The 16,373-nt window shown below is 30.6% G+C and overlaps 5 protein-coding genes and 1 pseudogene across 6 annotated transcripts, besides 9 other annotated features; 2 read left to right on the forward strand and 4 right to left on the reverse strand.

Annotated features, from left to right (window-relative positions):
• Positions 1–10: part of a mobile genetic element that runs on past the window's edge.
• Positions 11–317: 307 nt separating this feature from the next.
• TVAGG3_1039870 (Doublecortin (DC) family) lies at positions 318–1,007 on the forward strand (the record flags this gene model as incomplete). Its single annotated transcript, XM_001289261.1, has 1 exon — positions 318–1,007. The coding sequence occupies one exon, from the start codon at positions 318–320 to the stop codon at positions 1,005–1,007; it is 690 nt and encodes a 229-aa protein (XP_001289262.1).
• A 152-nt stretch (positions 1,008–1,159) lies between these two features.
• Positions 1,160–2,200: a mobile genetic element.
• Positions 2,201–2,366: 166 nt separating this feature from the next.
• On the reverse strand, positions 2,367–2,938 carry TVAGG3_1039890 (Chain S Ribosomal Protein S13p/s18e; the record flags this gene model as incomplete). The annotated part of the gene is made up of 1 exon (XM_001297088.2): positions 2,448–2,915. One exon carries the CDS (start codon positions 2,913–2,915, stop codon positions 2,448–2,450), a length of 468 nt encoding a protein of 155 aa, XP_001297089.1.
• Positions 2,939–3,292: 354 nt separating this feature from the next.
• On the reverse strand, positions 3,293–4,705 carry TVAGG3_1039900 (spectrin binding; the record flags this gene model as incomplete). The annotated part of the gene is made up of 1 exon (XM_001297089.1): positions 3,293–4,705. The coding sequence occupies one exon, from the start codon at positions 4,703–4,705 to the stop codon at positions 3,293–3,295; it is 1,413 nt and encodes a 470-aa protein (XP_001297090.1).
• An 887-nt stretch (positions 4,706–5,592) lies between these two features.
• TVAGG3_1039910 (leucine-rich repeat-containing protein 51 family) lies at positions 5,593–6,297 on the reverse strand (the record flags this gene model as incomplete). Its single annotated transcript, XM_001297090.2, has 1 exon — positions 5,650–6,291. The coding sequence occupies one exon, from the start codon at positions 6,289–6,291 to the stop codon at positions 5,650–5,652; it is 642 nt and encodes a 213-aa protein (XP_001297091.2).
• A 277-nt stretch (positions 6,298–6,574) lies between these two features.
• Positions 6,575–7,710: a mobile genetic element.
• Positions 7,711–7,738: a terminal%2Cinverted (terminal inverted repeat of Mariner transposon ID:TVAGG3_1039930).
• Positions 7,711–9,011: a mobile genetic element.
• Positions 7,791–8,915, reverse strand: TVAGG3_1039940 (annotated as a pseudogene). The gene has a single exon. A coding segment is annotated over exon 1 (1,125 nt).
• Positions 8,984–9,011: a terminal%2Cinverted (terminal inverted repeat of Mariner transposon ID:TVAGG3_1039930).
• Positions 9,012–10,182: a mobile genetic element.
• Positions 10,183–10,723: a mobile genetic element.
• A 3,831-nt stretch (positions 10,724–14,554) lies between these two features.
• TVAGG3_1039980 (sulfatase family) lies at positions 14,555–15,547 on the forward strand (the record flags this gene model as incomplete). Its single annotated transcript, XM_001313360.1, has 1 exon — positions 14,555–15,547. The coding sequence occupies one exon, from the start codon at positions 14,555–14,557 to the stop codon at positions 15,545–15,547; it is 993 nt and encodes a 330-aa protein (XP_001313361.1).
• Positions 15,548–15,580: 33 nt separating this feature from the next.
• Positions 15,581–15,618: a mobile genetic element.
• The last annotated feature ends 755 nt before the right edge of the window (positions 15,619–16,373 follow it).

Raw genomic sequence — 16,373 nt, forward strand, 5'->3', positions numbered from 1 at the left:
GACTATACCCTTAAAAATGGTACCAAACAATATGTTATGCAAGATATTGCGAAATATTTTTGATAACTTCAGAATACACAATAATATATTATTTGAATACTTTATATAGTTACATATATTATTGTCACTCAAAAAATCACGATTTCTAAAGTTAGCCTTGAAATGTATACATTATATTCATTATATTATATGCTAATGAACTTTTTGCAAAGTTAGTAGTTAAACATGTATATATTTATTCATTGAAAGGGAGGAATAATGGACTAAAAATTATTGTCACTTTTCAAGTGCACGTTTGAAATTTCTTCAGAAACGAAATGAAAAACGGTAATGATGCTCAGCCAAAACAGAAAAAGATCGTTTACATCAACAAATTCGATTTCCCAGAGGATCCTTCTAAGAAAATCTTTCTACCTAAGAAACAGAGCCAATTATTATCTCTCGCTACAGATGCATTAGATTTACCAAGAGATGCTCAACAAGTTTTTGATACTGATGGAAATGTTATTACAAACATTGACGATATTCAACCAAAACAAAAGCTATTAATATCTTGTACAAAACCTTTACCTGATCCAGAGTTAGAACCAAAATACAAGTCTAGACAGCCTACTGGACGATCAATACGCCCAGTCATTATACCAAAGCAACCAGATGTTATACCACCACGCGACGACGCAGAAATTCAACAATCTTTAGCTTTTCGGAACATTTCTGTTAAAGAAGGAATTAGGAATTCATTAGTATCACTATACAATAACTTATCTCCTCAGCATAAAGCTCAGCTCGAAAGTTCCGAGGCATTAAAACAATTAAACGAACAAAACGCGAAATATTTGTTTGATACATATCTGTCTAAGCATTTTATTTGCCCTACATTACAATTAGATGATAATGATATCGGAAAAATGACTTGGAATAGGGTTCTCTTAATTTTGCAACTCCTGACACATACGCGCCGTAGCCATGGCCATCACCACCACCTGCAGGTCCGTAAGATTCGATAAAATAGCGTCCAGGAAAGAATTGGTACTCGAAAGTCTGTCCAAGAGCTGTGAACCTTTTAAGCTCTTTGAGACTAATCAATTAATTTTGGAAGTTGTGATGTGAAACATTCAAAAAATTAAATTCAAAATTATTGAATTAGATAAAATTTTAAGGGTGCACACGAGAGGATCATGTAAACTTCAGAATTTAGAACCTTATTTTTAGGCATTATCTTGGCTACCTATTTAGGCTCGAAAAGCAAAAAATATCAAAAAATACAACTTGACTCCATTATGACCCTTTCATGGAGGTAGTTTTTATCCGCTAGTATTTTCCCTTTGAATCTCTTTACAATTCGAAATCAAATTCAAAACTCAGTAGAAGAAAGGAAGAATCGACTTACTACGGTTGTAATACGAATAAATACATATATTTAATTATTTTTATTTACATAATAATTGTTTGAAGCTCATATTCCATCAAATTTTTAAATAAAAACATTAAAATGTTGAAAATGTTCATATATTTTAATAGGGTTTTGGCACTTTATTGAGGAATTACTACATACATAGTCGAACTGAACTTGATATTTTGAAATTTAAATTATTTATCAAAATTAAAATTTAACTTGAAATTTATAATTATTTAGTCATATTTTGCATAATTCTAAGTAGATTTTGTAAAAAATCAAGAAAGAAAAATTTTAACGTGCTTTATTTTTTCTTTTTTATAATAATACATATTATTATATAATTAACATAGTCATAATGTTTCACCCTTTCAAAAATATAATCCTCCTCCTCTCAAATAAACGTACATACAAGTGGCCTCTTTTTTCAAAAAATTAAAATTTGAAATTTTGGGCTCAAATATTAGAGATTTTTTCAACCTTCAACGATATATGTTGTCTATATCAGACCTCCTTTCTTTTTGATACTTAACATTGTTCCTAAATCTTAGCCGTTAAGGCTGTTCTGAAAATATTTTTTTTTCGAAAAAATTCGAAAAAAATTCTTAAAATTCAAAAATCCCTTAATTCCTGAGGATTTTGGAAAAAAGTTTTTACATGAACATGTGTATATTATATGAAGTATATTGATAAGGTAAAAATCAAATTTTATTGCATATTCATCGAGAAAATAAACTAACGAATCCCTCAAAATTGAGAGGGTAATCCTCCTCCTCTCAAATAAACGTACATACGGGTGCACCCTTAATGGATTTAAAGAAGAAAAAATAGGTGATTTTTTTGATTGAAACAAAAGTCACCAAATACAATAGGTAGATTTCTAAATCACTCACTACTGACATACATGATTTTTCTCATTTTTGTTTTAATAAATAAGTTTTCTAAGGAAATTAACAGTTAAAACTTTATTTTATAATGGATGTAATTTATTTCATGCCTGTAGTTGAAAATTCAATTGATTTATTTTGAATCTTACATTTATTAAAAGGTTTTAGTCTTTCTTGCGTTCAACACCAAGGGCACCACCACGACGGCCAGTAGACTTTGTGCACTGACCACGGACCTTAAGGCCAAGACCGTGGCGGATACCACGTTTCATACGCATCTTCTTCATGCGCTCGATTTCTGCACGAATGTTAGCACCGAGATCTGTGGCAACCCAGTGAGTATTTTGACCTGTAGCGCGGTCGAAGCGGCGGTTGAGCATCCAAACTGGAATCTGGTGTTCTGTTGGGTTCTGGATGATAGAAACAATGAGTTCTTCCTCCTTTGGTGTAAGTGTACCAGCACGGCGGAGTGGGTCAAGGCCTGCGCGGCGAACGACGGCGTAGGCAAATCTGCGGCCAATACCGGAAATGTTTGTAAGAGCAAGGTAGAGTGGGCGGCGGCCATCAACGTTTGTTGAGAGCATACGGACCATATCACGGAAGGCAGCTGGATCTGTTACTTCGATTGGCATCGTTCAAAAAAGAGCAAGCCATGCAACTTTACAACTATTCAATATTAAATTATTAGACAAATATATCTTTTGATATTATAAATAAATTACATGACATCACAATAAAAAATTTCATATATAATTAGGCTAAAATATAATAAATTATTGTATTTTATTTTGAAGAATATTTATATTTGAGTTTTGAGACTGGTAATCACTCTTCTTCAAGAAGAATAATTTTGGTATAGTAAAGAAATGGCCAAATTTCTTACTTGAGATGATTTTAGATTTTATTCAAAGGATAGTAATATATAATATCCCTCTACATTATAATAAAAACAATCAATTTTATTCTTTTACTTTGTAGAAACATCAATTCAATATATAATTTTTAAAATTTATTTCGAATTACAAAACAAATCCTTAATGCATTGAATATCAGCAGAACACATTTCCATGTACTGGTAAATATTCATATCAGCCTCATCTTTCATTTTCCTTAATTCTTCCTTTGATTTTCCTGATTTTATCAAGTAATCAATCAAAAACTCGCAAAGTTTCTCATTTTTGTTGTGGATTGCTCTCCACAAAACAGTTCTTCCATCATCATCAGCTGCATTAACATTTGCACCCTTAGACAACAAGAATTTAACTTTTTCCAGTGACAACTTTTTCATTCTTTCATAATAATCATCATGATTCAAAAAAATCACAGTTTTCGGCAAAATTGCAGCATAATGCAACGGTGTTCTTCCGTATTTATCCTTCTTCTCCATGTCTACACCATGTTTAAGTATGAATTCCAGTTCTCTACACGTTCCTTTTTGTGCTGCCGTGTGCAAACTATTTTTGTGGAATTTGTTTTCGAAATGAGAACCATTATTCAACAGCCAAATCATTATAGAAAGCGAACTACCAGCTGCAACCATTTCTATTCCATTCATCTTTGCACCTCTTTCTTTAAGAAGTATCAACATGTCTAAATCACAGTTTTTCGCTGCATAATAATAAACATTTTTATCAGTATAAGTTTTCAAATTCAAATCAACACCAATGTCAATTAAATACTTGCAAACATCATATAAACAGAACTTAACAGCTTGAATGACCGTATTTTCTCCATTCCCGAATAATCCACCTGTTATTCCATTCATGTCTGCATTTGAATTTTGAAGAATTTTTACAAATTCTAAGTTATTTCCATTGACAGCGTAATTTATTGGTTGGTCACCGAATCTTTGCGACTTTTTGGTGACGATTTCTGGTCCGCCTTTTTCTATAAGATATTTAACAAGTTCTTTGCTGCCGGCTGACATTGAACAAACTAAAGGAGTTCGAAGTTTTCCGTTCATTATTCCTAAATTTTTGTTTTCAATGAAATACTTGACGAGTTGGTACCTTGAGTATCTCGCTGATAGATGTATCATGTTTAGATTGCGATCATCTTCATGATAAGCGTCTGCTTGGCAATTTTCAATGACAAATTTAATAAAATTTAATGATAAGTGGCGAACACCGAAGTTTAATGGGTTTCTACCACGATTATCAATAGAATTGATGTCTCCAATCTTGTTTATTATCATGTAATATATCAATTCGACGTTTGAAAATTTAAATGCGGAAATCATCGAAGGAAAATCGGTAGTTTTGTCCAAAAGCCACTTAATTATACTATTTCTATGATATTCTGCAGCTCCTTTTAAGCAGCCATCGTAAAAACAACCTGCATCTTCACAATAATCAATAATTTTGAAATTTCCGCCATTAATAGCAAATTTTGCAACGGAATTATCAATATCTGTACCATTCATTATCATGTAATCAAAACAATTATATGCTCCGCTCAAAGCAGCAAAAGATATCGGAGATATTTTGTAAGAAATGTGACCCGTTTTAAAAACGTTAGTCGGAAGTATTTCTTCTGAATAATTTGGATGTTTCTGTATGTATTCAATGAATTCTGGAAGTAAATCGTTTTGTAGAATATATTGTAATGAATCTTCGGAATATCCGTACTTAACATAGTCTGAATCATAGTCAATGTATATTTCTCTGAAGTGCCGACAAAAATCTAGAGGCAAATACTCTTTAAAAGGAAAATTTGAAATATCTGTGCCTAAATTTAAGAGTCCAATGATTTCTTTAATAGTAAAAACTCCATATTGATACAATTTACGTACAAATGGGATTGAAGATCTTGAAGTTACAAAAGCTCCGATTGTTGAACCAGTTTTTACATGGATTTTGAAGAAAAGATTAGCTAATAATTCAAATTTTTCTGGCCTGAATAAAGATAGCTTAGCAATGAACTGGTATATCCAGTTAAAATCGTCGGTAAAATTTTCACAAATAAATTTGAGGGCATCTGGCAATGTTTCCTCTGTTATATCATCAACAATACGCTGAAATTTGATATCTGGTTCTATTTCTGGTGGAATACCAGATTCCACCAATATAGAATTTAAATTTTCGATTGACAAATGGCACTTTTATATTGATATTATCCTAAGTTTATCTGTTGATATCACGTGATCATATTTTTATTGATATAAGTACTATTTCAAGTTTAAATATGCCAACGAAATTTATTCCAATTTGAACCATTATTTGTTACAAAAATTTTTAATGTTGTGCTCCTACATTACGTATTTATAGTTTATTGAGCTATAACTAAAACATATAAATTTATTTATTAATTTTTTACTTGATAGGTTAATAATAGTTTTAAAAAGCAACACATATACAACTAGTGAAATTATTTCTCTTGATCACGTTTCTTCTCGGCGCGCTCTGCATCTGTGAAAACCGTCTTTTTGAGAGATTTGTTAGCACAGAATGAGCTTGCAATAGCTTTATCGCGCGATGTAAGAGATGTGAAGTCTAAAGAATTCAAGTTTGGAAGAACAGAGATAATATAATTTCTATATTTAAGTCTTCCACGATCTTCTATTGGATTTCCATGTAATGTGAGATCGCGGAGATTTTCAAGTTCAACAAGCTTGTTAACATCTAAAATATCGGATATTTTGTTTGCATGTAAATGAAGTTTAACTAAGCCTCTCAATCTACCAATTGTCGGCTCAATTGTTTGTAGCTGATTGAATGATAAGTCGAGCCATTGAATTTGGGTGATTTCAACCATGCTACGAAGAGAAGTAATAAAGTTAACCCAACCAGAAATTTTGTTGTTATTGAGTCTGATGGAATTAATTACGACGTTGTCTTTTCCGTATTTTTTAACGAGTTTTTGCGTTTCTTGAGCGTTTTGATTCTCTTCTATCTTCATTTCGCTGAATTCACGAAGTTCACGCATTGAGAGATCAATCGGTGGGGCTGTAATGGTTGCATAACTGGCAGCAATGGATGATACATGACGAGCTTTTCCTGGATTAGTCATTATACGTTATTTGTCACGTTTTTCCCTTTTATGGAATTCGTCTATAATGCCTTGGATACCAACTTTGCAGATCTTCGATCCGTAAAGTTGGCACCTTCCATTTTGATATTAAAAAGAATATTATTAAATGGCTAAAAAAGAGAATTAGACCTCAAATTTTAAAATCGGGTTATTTTGGATTCTTTCGCTTTGGGATGGCGCTTTGCACCCTCTCAAAGCGATAAAAGTACCAAAACAAGTATTTGAGGCAATCTGATATCAGCAAAAAAAAAGACTTGTAAACGAGAAAGGGACAGACTAGCCCATTGTCACTTTTTAATTTAGCAAATGAACGCTTATGGAGTGGAGTTTTTGGGTAAATCTGATTTGCTTATAAATGAAATAAAATCAAAAGAAACCATATTGGCATTATATTATGCAAAAATAAATGATCTTACTTAGTACTTTTAAAGTTAATTTCAGAAAAAATTTGACACAATGGTATCCGGCACATACAAGTGGTGTACAACCAAAATATAAGTTGGTTTAAACATATATTGCTATATCTCATGATCTTACTTAGTACTTTTAAAGTTAATTTCAGAAAAAATTTGACACAATGGTATCCGGCACATACAAGTGGTGTACAACCAAAATATAAGTTGGTTTAAACATATATTGCTATATCTCATGATCTTACTTAGTACTTTTAAAGTTAATTTCAGAAAAAATTTGACACAATGGTATCCGGCACATACAAGTGGTGTACAACCAAAATATAAGTTGGTTTAAACATATATTGCTATATCTCATGATCTTACTTAGTACTTTTAAAGTTAATTTCAGAAAAAATTTGACACAATGGTATCCGGCACATACAAGTGGTGTACAACCAAAATATAAGTTGGTTTAAACATATATTGCTATATCTCATGATCTTACTTAGTACTTTTAAAGTTAATTTCAGAAAAAATTTGACACAATGGTATCCGGCACATACAAGTGGTGTACAACCAAAATTTCATATACCTAGTTTTACATTTATGTTTAGTTTTATTTCACCTAATTTTCAAAGATCATAATTGAATTAGATGGCCAAGCTATTCAAAACACGACCAAGCTTATCAAAATAAGACCAATATATTCAAAATTCTTTATTCTTTCAAATCATTTCATTTTAATGCAGATCCAAGATCACGAACTCACATATATCGAGTTGCTTAAGTATGGAGTGCAACAAGAAATCCAAGCAGGTTGTAGTTATTCATATAAAACTAGGAAAGAAAGAAATCAAATCCAATTTAATTGTAAGTGGCTGAATTGTCCATGTCGCTTCCTTGTTGATACACTTCCCGATGACAAGTACCACATACGAAAATGTATTAACACCCACAATCATTCTGCCCCTTTTCCAAACAAATCACAACAAATTACATCATATAGGGTGTCCAAAGGTGTGTTTAGCACAAACCTGAATACTGCGAATAGAAATAAACAAGTTACATATATATAAAGTTTATTTAAATATAATCACCATTGGATTCAATCACGCGTTCGCAGCGATCGATCCAGGCTTGAAAGACACGCTTTAAATCATCATGAGAAAATTGCTCAAATTGCTCTCTTACAAAATTTTCAAGATCATCTGGACTCGCGAATTCGCGTCCTTCAGCTCTCTTTTTAGCGTGCCGAATAAATAAAAGTCAGAGGTGCAATATCAGGTGAATAAATTGGGTTTGGAACAACTTTGACATTGTTTTCCACCAAGTAATTCATTACCTTATGACTTTTGTGAACTCTTGAATTATCAAAATGAATTGCAAACTTTTGTTTTTGTTGTTTGGATTTCTCAAACTCATCAGAATTGATAATTTGAGTAAGAACATTGTCAATTAGATACTGAGCATTCATCGTATTAGGTTTTTGAAGAATATCAATTGCGATGATGCCATTCACGCCCCAAAAACCGACAACATCATCATTGGTGTGTCAATTTTTTTCTTCGGGAATGTTTGCGGATTTTCATCCTTCGGGATCCACATGATTTTGGCTTCTGTTGCATATTGAAACCAAGACTCGTCCCCTGCTACTAAAAAGCGAAACTTCTTGGATTGATACGCACCCAATATAGAGAGGAGCTCTTTCGAAGATTGGACTCTAGATTTTTTTTGAACTGAATTAAGGTTGTGCGGAACCCAACGTGTATACGCTAGTTTGTAGTTCAAATAATTGTGCAAATAATAACTGACTGTTGTACGTGGTATCTTTGTCATCTCCTCTATCCTTCTGAGTGATGCTCTTGGGTCTTCATCTAGCGCTTGAAGAATTGCTTTGATTTTTCTTTGATCCGGCGATTTTTTGTCAATTTTTATGATGGGCGCCTTTTTGTTCATGAAGTGATACATCCTAACATGATACGTTACAGTGGAATAGCTAGGAGCATCCATACCGAAGCATTTTACCAATGTCTCGTAGATTTTTTTACAGTCTTTGCATTTTTTTGCAAGAGCGAGGATGTTTTCTTTATGATTCATTAAAAAAATGAAAAAAATCCCGCCAAAATTTCCCGCGAAACCGCCTCTTGTCTCAAAATTCATTTTATATCCCGGCATGGCGCCAAAATACAACATACTCATCATATACATATATTCATATTTTTTATTATATATTTATAATCAGCATATATCTCCTTTAATAGTCTCATATAGAGCGCTGTGCTAAACGCACCTTTGGACACCCTATATTTTTATAGATCTTATTTAACAAGATATTTTGAATCAAATCAAGACCGTGTTTACGCACAATTAAGGTGTTTCAAAGATCTTAATATCCCATTTGATAGTGGGATCATTCCGGAAATGTTTCAACAATCTACAGATGCTTTAAAAAAGTTTTCTAAACGCCTTCATGCAATCAATACCCGTTTCTCAGCGGATGATGTTACATCTCTTACAATTTTTGTCGACATGGTTAAGAGTCATTCTCCGGATGATCTCATCGAGTTTATTCACGAGCCAGATCGTATGATTTTCTATTACGCCCCATTCGAAGCAAATGCTTTTTCACATCAAATACAAATTTATCACATTGATTCCACTTATAAGCTCTTGCGCTCTCGCATACCATTTTATGCCGTCACTGGCAAATTCGCGGAATCAATTGTTTTTCCGTTTTTGTATTTTTTCGTTTGGCCCGACACAAGTGAAAATATACAAGTTTGTCTCACAGCATATTTTGGCTCCATCAATCGCGAACCATCTTATTTTTCAATGGACTGCGCACCTCAAATCACAAATGCTGTTGAAACAGCCATCCCCTTATGCCAGATCATTTGGTGTGGCGTTCATGTGTTGCGCGCTGTCATGAGAAAGGCTGAAAAGTTTCAAGATCGTTCCAACTTCGAAACTTTCTATAACTTAATGAAGTTATTGGTCTTTGGTTCTGAAGAGGAAGAAATTGATCCTGATGAAGTTTACAACAATTTAGAAGAAATTTTAAATGAGGAACCTGCTGCCCGTGAATACTTTGACCGACAGTGGCGCCATCATCTTGACAGGTGGATGCTTCGCTATAGAAATGAAGGAGATGGAACAAACAACATCTCAGAATCACATTTCAAGGTTTTGAAGCACCAGTACTTCCCAGAAAGGCGAAATCTTCGACTCGATGAACTTGTCATCGAGTTATATTCCAGTGTTGTTCCTTCATTCCTGATTAAGTTGCAAATTAAAGGTCTGAATTCAGAGAGAAGTGTTAAAGTTATCAAAAAAGTCACAAGAGATTTCGAAGAAATGACACAATTTAAAAAAGTCGAATGCATCAGTATGCTTGAAGCTGTTCAGAAAGGTCTGAAAAATGATACACTTGATCCCAACATTGTTTACTCAACATTAAAAATATTATTGCAAAGAAGAGTGGGGGACAAACTCGCCCATTGTCACTTTTTATTAACCTTAAACTTGTAATTTTCATTATTTTTAATTAACCTTATTTCTTTCCTAATTCCTGATTTATTTTATTCACTTACTATTAAAAGTCACATTTTAATAAAATATAATAATTTATTTATAGCATTTTTTACTATACTGTAATAAAAAATTAATTATAATAAATTAAATGTTTATTAAATCAAATGTTTTCTTTGCAATAATATTTTTAATGTTGAGTAAACAATGTTGGGATCAAGTGTATCATTTTTCAGACCTTTCTGAACAGCTTCAAGCATACTGATGCATTCGACTTTTTTAAATTGTGTCATTTCTTCGAAATCTCTTGTGACTTTTTTGATAACTTTAACACTTCTCTCTGAATTCAGACCTTTAATTTGCAACTTAATCAGGAATGAAGGAACAACACTGGAATATAACTCGATGACAAGTTCATCGAGTCGAAGATTTCGCCTTTCTGGGAAGTACTGGTGCTTCAAAACCTTGAAATGTGATTCCGAGAAGTTAAATCCGAAAAATTGTATTATCTCATCCTTTGTGTATGCCTGTTTTATGATTCTTTGTTGTTTTATCGTATTGGCAGAAATCGACTTTTTGAGAAGAACTCATATAATTAATTGTATGACTTCTCTCAAAAACCAGAAATGAAAAGGCCGACAAAAATTGACTGTTCACATGTTAGGAGAAAAAACCAGAATTTTCGAAAAAGTGACACCAACTATTAAAGTTATTTTATTACTAGATTTATTTACAAATTATAAGATAATATCATTAACCGAATATATTTTTAATATAAATAAAAAACTTTTTTATACAAAAAATTACAATCAATCGATAAATATTATAAAACATTTATTCCAAAAAGATTAAGTAATAGGTGGGATCCTGCATATAATATAATTTTATGTCATAAAGTTTACAAATTTTAGATGGACCACAGTGAGAATGTGAGTGGTTAATTTAAAGGTGGTCTGATAAAGATATCGAAGTTTACTCAACACAGCATGAAGCAGTTTCTAATACACAATCTTACTAGTGGTGTTTCGGTCGCCAGCGCTCTCATAGGGTGCTGATTTCAAAAACCACTACTTCAAATTATTCAACAATACTCAATGCAGCATGAAGCAGCTACTACTGCTGTATCTTACTGGTAGTGTTTTGGTCGTTGGCTCTTGCACAGTCTCTCAGATTTTCAAAATTTTTTTTCAACACTATCTTGTTTCGCTCTCAGAAAGCTATCCTACAAAGACATCGAAGCTTACTCAACACAGCATGAAGTAGTTTCTAATACACAATCTTACTAGTGGTGTTTCGGTCGCCAGCGCTCTCATAGGGGTGCTGATTTCAAAAACCACTACTTCAAATTATTCAACAATACTCAATGCAGCATGAAGCAGCTACTACTGCTGTATCTTACTGGTAGTGTTTTGGTCGTTGGCTCTTGCACAGTCTCTCAGATTTTCAAAATTTTTTTTTCAACACTATCTTGTTTCGCTCTCAGAAAGCTATCCTACAAAGACATCGAAGCTTACTCAACACAGCATGAAGCAGTTTCTAATACACAATCTTACTAGTGGTGTTTCGGTCGCCAGCGCTCTCATAGGGGTGCTGATTTCAAAAACCACTACTTCAAATTATTCAACAATACTCAATGCAGCATGAAGCAGCTACTACTGCTGTATCTTACTGGTAGTGTTTTGGTCGTTGGCTCTTGCACAGTCTCTCAGATTTTCAAAATTTTTTTTCAACACTATCTTGTTTCGCTCTCAGAAAGCTATCCTACAAAGACATCGAAGCTTACTCAACACAGCATGAAGCAGTTTCTAATACACAATCTTACTAGTGGTGTTTCGGTCGCCAGCGCTCTCATAGGGGTGCTGATTTCAAAAACCACTACTTCAAATTATTCAACAATACTCAATGCAGCATGAAGCAGCTACTACTGCTGTATCTTACTGGTAGTGTTCTTCGCTTCTTACTATCAACTCTAAAACTAGTTTGATGTATTATTTATTCAATATTAACCTTAATTATTTACAATTCTCACTTTTTTCATTTTTTAAATGAATCAATCCGTTCCTGCACCCCTTGCTGATACAAAACAATATATTGATTTCATTCATTATCTTCAATATGGAGTTCAAGCAGAGATGCGTGCTAACTGCAATTATCGGAAAGATTCGCATTTGAATTCAGATGGAGTAACAATTATTAGACATTACTGTAGATGGGGAAGTTGTAGTGCTAACTTTACCTTTGAAATGAAATCTAATCAATACAGATTTGTAAATGGACATCATTTTCATAATCATGTTGGTGAACCACCGTCTTTTAAATATATACATATATAAATATATACATATATAAATATATACATATATAAATATACATATATAAATATACATATATAAATATACATATATAAATATATACATATATAAATATACATATATAAATATACATATATAAATATACATATATAAATATACATATATAAATATACATATATAAATATACATATATAAATATACATATATAAATATACATATATAAATATACATATATAAATATACATATATAAATATACATATATAAATATACATATATAAATATACATATATAAATATACATATATAAATATACATATATAAATATACATATATAAATATACATATATAAATATACATATATAAATATACATATATAAATATACATATATAAATATACATATATAAATATACATATATAAATATACATATATAAATATACATATATAAATATACATATATAAATATACATATATAAATATACATATATAAATATACATATATAAATATACATATATAAATATACATATATAAATATACATATATAAATATACATATATAAATATACATATATAAATATACATATATAAATATACATATATATATACATATATAAATATACATATATAAATATACATATATAAATATATACATATATAAATATACATATATAAATATACATATATAAATATACATATATAAATATACATATATAAATATACATATATAAATATACATATATAAATATACATATATAAATATACATATATAAATATACATATATAAATATACATATATAAATATACATATATAAATATACATATATAAATATACATATATAAATATACATATATAAATATACATATATAAATATACATATATAAATATACATATATAAATATACATATATAAATATACATATATAAATATACATATATAAATATACATATATAAATATACATATATAAATATATTTATATATATAAATATATAAATAACAAAATACAATCAAAAATAGTGTTTGAAAAATTAAGGTTAAGTGTCACTTTTCTATTGTCACTTTTTCGTAAATTCTACCACACTCCTCATATAATTAATTGTATGACTTCTCTCAAAAACCAGAAATGAAAAAGCCGACAAAAATTGACTGTTCACATGTTAGGATTCCTCTCTTCGTTCATTTGGTACTACGTTATGCCGATAAATATTTTTGCTTTCACATCATTATGTCATAGTGATGCATGCTGGCTTTTCAAAATTAAGCGATTTCTAATATCAATTTTCAATTTGATTACTCAAATAACATGGAGTCTAACATTTTTTTCTATCTTACCATTCAAAGATATGTTCCTTGTTTCCAACTATTCAAAATGGCTAGCTTTATTTTTTAATTTTTTTTTCGGATTTCTTGGATATTTCGTAACTAGCTCGCCAAATCCGCCTGCTAAAGCCAATCAATCAAAAATCCAAGAGATATACTATAGATACATTCATATCGAGTCAATTGTAATTTCTTCCATTCTTACAATTGTAATAGCTTTTTTCAAAAACGTTTATGATTCTGTTGGATCATTATATGAGGATCAATTTTATCAATTAATTGGTCAAGGTAATGAATATGCAAATAATTTTCCAATTATTTTCTCATTTATATTAAACTATGCATTACCATGTATCATACCATCAGCATTATTTATGTATTCGATTCATTATTACACGCAACATGAATTCCAAATAAAACACTTTTCAAAATCTTTCAGAATTTCATTTCGAATACTTCCTTTGTTTTATCTTATATCTGCATTTTACATTTATTCTATTCTTGTCAAACCAGTACCCGGATCAGATCCAAACTCACTTCTTTTTGATAACTTAGTTGTTCCTGAAAACGAATTATTAACTTTCCCTAAACATAAGAAAAATATAATTTATCTTTCTCTTGAATCTCTTGATACAGTTGTTTTTCATGAAACTGTTGGTGGTTGCTTTGATAGAGAAATAATTCCATTTATGGAAGAATTGGCATTAGATAAAGTGAATGTTCACTTTTCGCATATGAAATATCCGGATCTTGGTGGAATGTCAATTCCTCCTCGTCTTGATTTTACACTTGCAAGTGCATTCGGTGCTTTATGTGGCGTTCCTTATATGGGAAAGAACCAGTGGAATGATCATTATGATGGTTTTTTGAATAATCTTAATTGCTTGGGCGAACTATTGGAATTAAATGGATATATTACATCAGCAACATTTGGTACAGGAAAAGGAGATTTTGGATATGGCCATGTATTTGATTTGCATCATTTCCAACGCATATTCTCAAACAGAGAAATTATGGGTACTACTCAATGGATTGAAGATAAGCATATTTATAAGTTTTTCAAAAAAGAACTCAAATATCTTTCGGATACACATCAACCTTTCATGGCATTTATGTGTACATTGGATACACATGAACCAGGTCATATCTGCAGCTTATGTCCCAATACTCAAAGTGATCCAGCTACTAAATCAATAGAATGCGCAGATCGTCAGCTTAAAAGTTTCTTGGAATGGGCGCAGACGCAAGAATGGTATAACAACACAGTGTTTTTGATTTACGGTGATCATATCTCAAGAGATAAGAATTTCAAGAAAATGGCAAAAGAACATAATTACGTCAAAAAATCATATAATGTTATTCTAAATTCAAAAAGAAAGGCGAAAAGAACTCATGAAAGAAATTTTACTGTATTTGATTTATTGCCAACTGTATTGAATGCAGCAGGAATTCAGATTAGAGGTAACCAAATAGGAATGGGAATAAGCCTATTTTCAAAATTGCCGACTCTTCTTGAAAGATATGGAGAGAAATTTGAAGAAAGTTTTAACCAAATCTCATTTTGGTATGATACTGTAGTAAATCATAAATCAATAAAATGCGAAGAGAACATCCCTTGCATTAGTTTAGGTAATTATTCAACAGAAACTACATATGCAAATTTAACAGCAGAATACCAATAGTTGATAAATCCAAAAATTCAATATTTTAGCTTTTCTGAGGTGTCACTTTTGATGAATTTCTGTTTACAACAGTATACCTCATAAGGAACAATTCCCTCCTTAAAATCGTAGACATTTTTATACTTATTAATCAACCATTCAAAATCATATTCCTCTGAAAAGTTATTTTATTAAAAATTTAGAATTTTAATAAATATAGAGTTTGAATTTCATACAATACCTATATATTTTCAATAATGGAATTTGAAAACCATTCTCAAAAGTTCTCAGAAAACCTTTTTTTCATTAATTTTAAGAAATCTGAGTATTAAATTAAGTGTTAAATTCGTTTGACACTACTTTAATTTTTAAATTCAAAAAATTATATGTGCTTCTTAAAATGACTCAAAAAAAATTTATTATAAAATAATATATAATATTAAAAATCCCACAACATTTTTTTACTTTACATAATCGTACTTCCTCGACGATTAATTTCCACTCAATTTCTATCGTTGACCGAACTTAGCATGCAACAATATTATAATAAATTTAGATTATTTTTAAATGTTAAAATTATTTTAGAGGAATTAATGATCATTGAAGATGTATTCCTCATAAACATTTTTTAATCGAGAAAATAAGAAGGTTTTAGGGCTGAGGTAATTTCAATATTATATTGAATTATTCATTTGAATTCAATTCAGCAATATTTAGATTTACAAATACATTACATATATGAAATAAGATACATGTAGAGTTCATTTTCATTAAAAAATTGAAAATAGCAAGATTTGGAATATTGTATTAGTGATAAACTTGATTTTATTCAAAAATAACCTGAATA

The sequence above is a fragment of the Trichomonas vaginalis genome, chromosome I, assembly GCF_026262505.1.
Source record: "Trichomonas vaginalis G3 chromosome I, whole genome shotgun sequence".
In the NCBI taxonomy this organism is placed as follows: Eukaryota; Parabasalia; order Trichomonadida; family Trichomonadidae; genus Trichomonas; species Trichomonas vaginalis.